The 8,740-nt window shown below is 38.9% G+C and overlaps 1 protein-coding gene across 1 annotated transcript in view; it reads left to right on the forward strand.

Moving 5' to 3' along the window:
* The first annotated feature begins 5,114 nt into the window (after window positions 1-5,114).
* Window positions 5,115-8,740, forward strand: part of MIMS1 (mitochondrial inner membrane scaffold 1) — a 9,291-nt gene continuing 5,665 nt past the window's right edge. The window contains exon 1 of the mRNA XM_007460043.1: window positions 5,115-5,587. Coding sequence (XP_007460105.1) covers window positions 5,115-5,587 — 473 coding nt within the window. The remainder of the gene's footprint in view (window positions 5,588-8,740) is intronic.

Here is an 8,740-nt window from a genome sequence, read left to right on the forward strand (position 1 = left end):
TTGGCCTTATGGAACTGCAATTTCAGGATATAGTGGCCCTAGAATCCCAACAGCACTCTAATATTTGTGCTTTCTCACTGGCATTTGTTTCCAAGTCCATCTACCCTCCCCTTCATTCCTTCATCCCCTCTCCCTCTCCCCATCCCTCTCCCTCTCCCTCTCCCCATCCCTCTCCCTCTCCCTCTCCCTCATGGTTCCCACTGCTTCCTTATGCCTTTCCTCTTTTTTAAAAAAATTTATTTATTTTTGGCTGTGTTGGGTCTTTGTTGCTGCATGCAGGCTCTCTCTAGTTGCGGCGAGTGGGGGCTACTCTTTGTTGCGGTGCATGGGCTTCTCATTGTGGTGGCTTCTCTTGTTGCAGAGCATGGGCTCTAGGCGCACGGGCTTCAGTAGTTATGGCACGCAGGCTCAGTAGCTGTGGCTCGCAGGCTCTAGAGCGCAGGCTCAGTAGTTGTGGTGCACGGGCTTAGTTGCTCCGCGGCACGTGGGATCTTCCTGGACCAGGGCTCGAGCCCATGTCCCCTGCATTGGCAGGCAGGTTCTTAACCACTGTGCCACCAGGGAAGCCCCTATGCCTTTACTCTTGACCACTGTGTCTTCACTTTACTTTGCTCTGCCTCAGGACTACGTGAGAGGCTCCTGACTTTCAGACATGTGTGTTACTGCTTCCTCACGCCTGGTCCTGAGCCCTGTCTCTGAAAGGTTAGGTATTTGGGAATTGATTAGTTACAGTTTCATATAAATTTTAAATTTTGGGCCAGACTCATCCTAAGCAACTGTTTATCCTATAGAATCTCCTTTTGGCTCAAGCACTGATCCTCAGACTTTACCACTGCAAATAAGGGCAATAGGCTATTTTGCTTACTTATAATAATAACTTGTAACATTTCCTGAGCACTTGTTGCATGCTAGGTATTTTCTAAACCTTTTGCATGTATTCATTCATTTTATCCTTACAACAACCCTATGAAGTAGGTTCTATTATTAACTCCATTTTACAAATTGGAAACCAAGGCATAGGGAGGCTGATAAACTTGTCCAAAGGTTACATAGTTTATAAATAAGGTTTTCAGAATTTGAACCCAGGCAGTCTGACCTCTCAGATTCCAAGCTTTCCATTTTAAGTTAGACGCTAGAGCCTGCTCACTAAAATTAAGTAGGTCATTAAAAGAACCAGGTTTTACTTAGAAATTATTCTAAGCAATTCAGAACAGTGCCCTCATCTCTAGACATGAAAGTTTCATGCTGCTGGAGCAGGAAAATAACGTGTCACCGTTCTGTAGGAAATAAGCTAAGTCTCATGATTTAAATATTTATTACTGGAATTACTGTATTTCACTGGAAGAAATTCAAGATTAAGTTCTCCAGATTCTCCATGTGTATCAGAAATATTTTAGGTGCCTGTTAGTTCACAACTTCTTCAGGCCCACTCATTCATCTGTCCAGATATAGCTGACTTGATCTGGGTAGGGCTTAAGAGGAATGGCGCCTCCGTTATTGGCCAGTAACCAGAAACTTTTATCTTTAATTGAAAATATGAGCAGACTAGTAAAATCAAGAAATGGAAGCTGCCAATGAGCTGAGGCCATTATACACAGGTGCTAGCTGTGAGACAAGAAAATTTCTACTTTGTCATTTTATGTTCCTGAAGCCTGTTCACTCCAGAATATTGAATATACTACTTAGTCTCTGCCTGCCCTCTACTTTTTTTTTTTTTTTGCGGTACGCGGGCCTCTCACTGTTGTGGCCTCTCCCGTTGCGGAGCACAGGCTCCGGACGCGCAGGCTCAGCGGCCACGGCTCATGGGCCCAGCTGCTCTGCGGATGTGGTATCTTCCCGGACCGGGGCACGAACCCGTGTCCCCTGCATTGGCAGGTGGACTCTCAACCACTGCGCCTCTACTTTTATTTGCACTCATCTGAAGTAGGTTTGTTCCTTGAAATCACATGAGTCTTAATGTGATGTCACCAGTATTGTAATTGGATACCTTTGGGAGTCTAGCCATCACCCACCCATTTAAATTTAAATTGATTTAATTTTAGTTTTTAATGTAAAATTTGACTCATTTTTGGGCCCTGTGTTTCCTTAGAGAGCTTTGACCATGTGTCTTATATGTCTTGGTTTGCTGAAAATTGGCACTGTCTCTTCCTTCTAGAAGTGGCCATGTTTGCTTAGTGACCCAGTATGTATGGGCCTGGGATTAAACGGTTTGAATCCCAGCTCCTCCACTCAGCAGTTGAGTGACATTGGGCAAGCTGTTTCCTCTCTCTGGTTCAGTGTCCTCAAATGTAAAGTGATGACAATAGTCCCTCCTTCATAGGGTTGTTACGAAAATAAAACGAGTTAATACATGTAAAATGTTTGCAAAGCACCAACCACGTAGAAGGGCTCAAAATCAAAAACATCTTACCATTATGATGATGATGATGGTGATGGATGATATTTTTGCTGCCATGCTGCATCTGGCACTGAAGCCATTTGATGGGCTTAGAGAAATGGTTCTTAAGTTCATATTGTCAGGTGTGACTTGACTGCAGGACATTCTGATTTATTAGGTCTAAGAGAGTCCAGGAATGTATTTTCAAACCACCTCCACTCCCCCCACAACATCCCCAGCTCCCCATAATTCGGAACAAAAGATAACATAGTGTGATTCCATTTATACGAAGTGTCCAGAATAGACAAGTGTAGAGACAGAAAGTACACTAGTGGTTGCCTGGGACTGGGAGGGTGAGGGAATGGGCAGTGCTGCAGTAGATTTGCAGTTTCTTTTGGGGGTCATGAAAATGTTCTAAATTTAGATTGTGGCGATGGTTGCACAACTGTGAATATACTAAAAATCAGTGAATTTTACACCTTGAATAAGTGACTTGTATAGTATGTGAATTATATCAATAAAGATATTTTTTTAAATGGGGAGGGGAATAGTTGAAACCGGGGGAAAGGATGCAAACTGGAAGCTTGGAAAGAGGCTTTTTAAAAAATCCTTTTTCTTTTTATTCACTAACACAAACACATAATAACCCAGTTATCTGAAAGTTAGACTTCTGGGAACTTCACCTCCTGGGAAACTGCCCTGTAAAGGAAATAAGTTTAAAAGAGAAAAAGAAAGCCTTTTGAGTTCAGAAAACACCTGTACTAACGCCAGGGACAGGAATCATTCAAAGGTAACGAATGTTGCTGGAGAAAAGCCTCAAAATAAATTCATCTAAAATAGAGACCAAAAAATTCATAGTAAAAGTTTCTAAATGAATTTTTATATTTGACAGATTTTAGGTTATAATTCCAACTGAGCTAATTCTTAGAATAAATAACCAGTTGGTGTTTTTTCCCCTTGGCGTAGGCATGGCATGGATTTATAGATAAAATAGAGGTGGTAGGAGAGCACAATAAGATATCCTTTACTTACTGTCTGACTCACAACAAAAAAATAAGTCAGTTTTGTAAAAATAATTACAGACTTAATCATTTCTCTGAATGGCCTTAGTCATTTAGTGTTTAAATCATCCTTTATTTGAAGCACATGTCATTACCCTGTAGCTTTTCTCTTTGGTTGTTAACTGGTCTGAGTCTTCTGTCACTTTTCACTGGCTTTGCTTTGATTCAGCCATCTCCAGTATCACCTTTAAAGGCTTCCTGGGAGCCTCTTTGTTTTGCAAGATTTGCAGTTTCATTTCACAGCCCATTTGCCTTGTGTTGTTGGATCATCTGTGAGAGCCTGATAGAAGCTAAGTTAATTATTAATTAGGAAGGGATGAGTCTGGGATTAATTTTATAAGGAGACAGTTTGTTAGTAGTTGTTTTTAAATGACAGCTTTGTATCCCAGGTAACAAACATTCATGTAAGATGGTGTATCTGTATTTGTTGGAGTGCTTAATTTACTGAGGTGCTAACTCAAAACTGGTGATTCTTATTAAGTACACAGTTTATAAAAAATAAGATAATCTATTCTCAGTGTATTAGAATTGGAGAGGTAGCTGGTGCAAGGTGTGGGTGAAGATTAGGGGTTAGGTGGCACTGCCTGATGTTGAGGGAAGGGAACTGATTTGCTATATAGTAATGCATACAATAATTCTGTTTTACCAGTGGGGAAACTTTGTGTCTAGAGAGGCTAAGTAATTTGCTCAAAATAATACCACTATTAACTCAATTGGGCCCATCTTATTTCAAAGTCCATGTTTTTTTTAAAATTATACTATCCTGCCTTTTTTTTGTGTGTGTGGTACGTGGGCCTCTCACTGTTGTGGCCTCTCCCGTTGCGCAGCACAGGCTCTGGACGCGCAGGCTCAGTGGCCATGGCTCATGGTCCTAGCCGCTCTACGGCATGTGGGATCTTCCCGGACCGGGGCATGAACCTGTGTCCCCTGCATCGGCAGGTGGACGCTCAACCACTGCGCCACCAGGGAAGCCCCTCTATCCTGTCTTTTAACAAAGTTTTAGCTATCTGGAAAAGTCTGTTCTCACAAGTTAATAACATATGTAATTTACAATTTTATATAATTTAGTCTAAAAGCATTATAGAATAAATGATATTGATGTCAACTGTTCATCAGACCTTAATATTTTAATAACTAACACTTATATGATGCTTGTTAGTTTACAGAAGCACTTTTTTCATCATAAATTTCATATAATTCCTGTAAAAACCTATGAAGTAATCCTTGTTTTACTAGTGGGTTTAGGCTTCAAATCTAAAAGACAGTTGCACAGAATTATGACCCCAAAACATTAGGGCTCAGCTCTTTAGCTTCCAGATCTGATTTTTCTGTTATACTGCACTGCTTCTTTGTAGAATGACAGAAGCCCTACAAATATCCCTTTTGTGGCAATAAAATAGCCCGGAAATCTTACCGTCCATGATGTCTGTTGGACTGGTTTACTATATCATATTTAAATGATGTGTTTTAATGAAATTCTGAAATTTGGTATGGTAGAACTATATACCTTAACATTAATTTCTGTGGATTTGGTAACGATGTCTATCCTTTTACTTCTTAATAGTTAATGATATATGTTGAAGTAGATTGGTTTATAATGGAAATCTATGTATAATCTAATTTTTTTCAATCTAGTCTCTATAGAAGCTGAAATCCATCAATCTCCGTTCTTCAAAATGCAATGGAACGTACCAAAGACTGTATTCCGACTGGCACATAGGACATGCATGGAACCAGATAAAGCTGGTCTTTTGGGACACTGTCAAAACATGAAGGGACCATTACTTTTGTATACCTCAGAATCCAGAGTGGTTTGGGTACAGGGCCCTCAGAAACGATGGCTGCACTTACCTGCTGCCCAGTGTGTTGCAAAGGAAAGGAAGCCATTCTTTGCTCACCCACCCCAACCAGGGGTCCTTCATAAACAGTGGGAGCAGGATATCTTATCCAAGAGGGTTCTGTCATCCAGTGCTACATCCCCAGGAACTCCCTCTGAAAAAAAGGAAGAACCTGATCCTTTACAAGACAGATCAATTAGTCTTTATCAACGATTTAAGAAAACATTTAGACAATATGGAAAAGTTTTGATTCCAGTGCATCTAATAACTTCTGGTGTTTGGTTTGGAACGTTTTATTATGCAGCCATAAAGTAAGTTTTTGCTTGATTGAGCGCCTTTCCCTGTTTTATCAGAATGTTAATCTTAATTGTACTAATGAAAGCCTTTAAGTAGTTTTTTAAATGCTTTAATGTCTTCAATTGATAGAGGATGACTATTTTTTATAGCAGTTTTCCACATTTTAATAACAGTAGCTAACATTTGCTTACTGTGTACAGCAGGTATTATGCTAAAATTTTTATAACTATCATCTCATTTAATTCTCACAGCAACCGTATGAAGCAGGTAGTGCCATTATTCCCAGTTTATTAATGAGAAAACAGATTAAGCAAGAATAAGTCAAAATAACTTAGTTTTTCCCAAAATCACTCGGAGTCTGATTTCAAACCTTAATCACTATGCTTGTGTCCCATTAACATATAGGATAGCACAGGAATAAAATTACAGTTTCCAGAGATTTGGCAGCACAGTGAGTTAGTTCTGTACTTATATGTTTCTTACAGTGTTTATCAACGTGAAAAGATAACTTATTTTGCCATGTGTATGGTTTTGGTTGGAAATTAGTAAGATTTTGCAAAGCTTGGCTTGTATCTGTTGTATACACAAAAATGAACAAATTGCAGACTTATGCTTTAATGTTACATCTGATGAATGTCAAGGTAAGGTCTTTTGTTCTGATCAGAAGTTGATTTGTTGTGCACTTAAAATCTTGTTAAGAGGGTATATCTCATGTTAGGTAGTTTTTACTACAATAAAGTAAATGTTTTTTAAAAAGTTAATTTAGTGGTCCTAGTCTCCAGGTATTATAAAACATAGAATTTCTAAATGTACCTTTCTTGTTAATTACTGTTCCTTTCTTTTAAAGTGAGTTGTATCATTCACACTGTTTTAGGAGCAGGAGTACACGTAGAAACAGATTATCAATGATTTCCAGTTTCTTTCTGCCACCAGCAGAGCTGAGTGTGCCGGCGTGTGCCTGTCCCGAGTGCTGTGTGGCTTTTCTTGCTGTGGCCTGGGTGTGACCTATGAACAGTATGCTCACCATCCTGCAGGCAATGAGATGCACAGTGAAGACCACTTTGATGTTTTTGTAAACTCCTCTAATGGGTTTAGAATTATTTTATACTTTCCAAAAGTCCACAGATTTTCAGTTTTTGGTTATATTTAATGGTTTGATAGTAAGGTATTAAATATTTTAATGTAAAACTCACTCATTGGAAAAAGCTTATCATTTATTAAATTAAAAGATGATGGAATGGAGACTATTCTTATTCTTGGGAAACATGGGATTACAAATGTTTCTTTACAAAAGTTCTATTGAATAAAAGGATTTTTTTTTAACCTTGTATTATTGATGCTGTTCTGTTTCTTTTCATATGTTTCTGTTTAGTTCTTGTTATTCAGTTATTTCCTTCTTCATTATGTATCATTATTTTCTTTAAGAATTCCTTTCTTTGCAGAGATTCTTATATGTGCATTTTATGGAATTATCTTTTTGTTTATTAATGACATTTTCTGGACATGTATTAAAAATATTTATAGAAATCTTCAGAACTGCCCTTAGTTTTTTAACAGAGCCTAAAATCATGTACCATTTTGAATAAAAATTTCATAGGCATTCAGTTCTTCTATTTAATGCATAGTTTTCTACATACTGAATTTTCTTTTTTGAGCCGTTTAGGATTTTTCTGATTCGGTGTTGTGGATGATGATGAGTTTCTTCCATGTTTGTTTTGCCTTTGCTAGGTTGCCTTTAATAAGCATTCAGCCTCCTGACCTCAGGGGGAGAAATCTAAGTTTTTAATAATTGAATATGAGATTCTTATTTGGACTATTAAAAAGAGTACTTTTGTTCCTTTTACTTTTCCTTGCCTTCAGTAAAAGAGTTCTGTAACCAAAAAAACAGACCTTCAAATAACCTAGTAATATTAATTAGACTTAGGACGTTTTCGGTGGTGTCTGCACTGATGCAGTTGTGGTGACGTTCTGCTGTCCCCTGTGGAGTCCACCTTTCTTGGTTTTGTCCTTCCCCCTCTTTTTTCTGTGAATGCCTGTGTGTAAATGTGGTGGGACTGTCCACTTTAAAGTCGTATACCTCATCCATCACAGCCTGCCTTTGGCTCTTTGTCAGCATGGAAATTTGGTTCCCAGACCCAGCTCTACTGTCCCACCGTGACCACTGGTTCAGTTCTTTTACAGCATCACATAGCTAAGTTATATTAGGTAGGATGTGTTGCTTTCCAGAACAGTCCCTAATGTTTTCTTAAATCCTTAATGCTTGAGAAATTGAAAGTTGATTTGTTCTAAGGGAAGTGATACTTAGAAAATATTAGTGTTTGTTTGAATGGCAGTGTATCTTTCATTGTGAGATGATTTTAGTGTGATGTTGGGAGTTGATTGTGTTAAATACAGGTTTTCAATTCAACTGACTAGAGGCTGGGTTTATTTTATTTGGTTTTAGCTGGAAAAAGTTCTCTGTTATTTGCTTGTTGCCTACTTACTATTAAAAGAAAAGGGAAAACATAGTTTGTAACTTGAGGGACAACTAGCATTACTGCCTCTCAGCACCACAGAGCAAAATGCCATTCTGTATTTAGTTAACGCAGTGATGAAGATCTTAGGCTTTTGAAACATTTTATTTCAGGGAGATCTAAATTGTGCGTCCTCATAGATTTTATTTATTTATTTATTTTTTATTTTTTAATTAATTTATATTTTTGGCGGCATTGGGTCTTTGTCGCTGCACACAGGCTTTCTCTAGTTGCGGCGAGTGGGGGCTACTCTTCCTTGCGGTGAGCGAGCTTCTCATTGTGGTGGCTTCTCTTGTTGCGGAGCACGGGCTCTAGGCGCACGGGCTTCATTAGTTGTGGCGCGTGAGCTCAAGTAGTTGTGGCTTGCGGGCTCTAGAACGCAAGCTCAGTAGTTGTGGCTCACGGGCTTAGTTTTGGTCGGTCCGCAGCATGTGGGATCTTCCCAGACCAGGGCTTGAACCCGTGTCCCCTGCATTGGCAGGCGGATTCTTAACCACTGCACCACCAGGGAAGTCCATACATTTTACGTTAAACTAAGCTTTGTTGTTGTTTCTCTCTGGAAAAGTTACAGAGATCTTTCATCTTCTAACAAGAAGTTCTCTGGTCAAATGAAGCTCTTTTTTTTTTTTTTTTTTTTTTTTTTTTTTTTTGTTT

Source organism: Lipotes vexillifer, unplaced genomic scaffold (assembly GCF_000442215.2).
Source record: "Lipotes vexillifer unplaced genomic scaffold, Lipotes_vexillifer_v1.1 scaffold987, whole genome shotgun sequence".
Classification (NCBI taxonomy): Eukaryota; Metazoa; Chordata; class Mammalia; order Artiodactyla; family Lipotidae; genus Lipotes; species Lipotes vexillifer.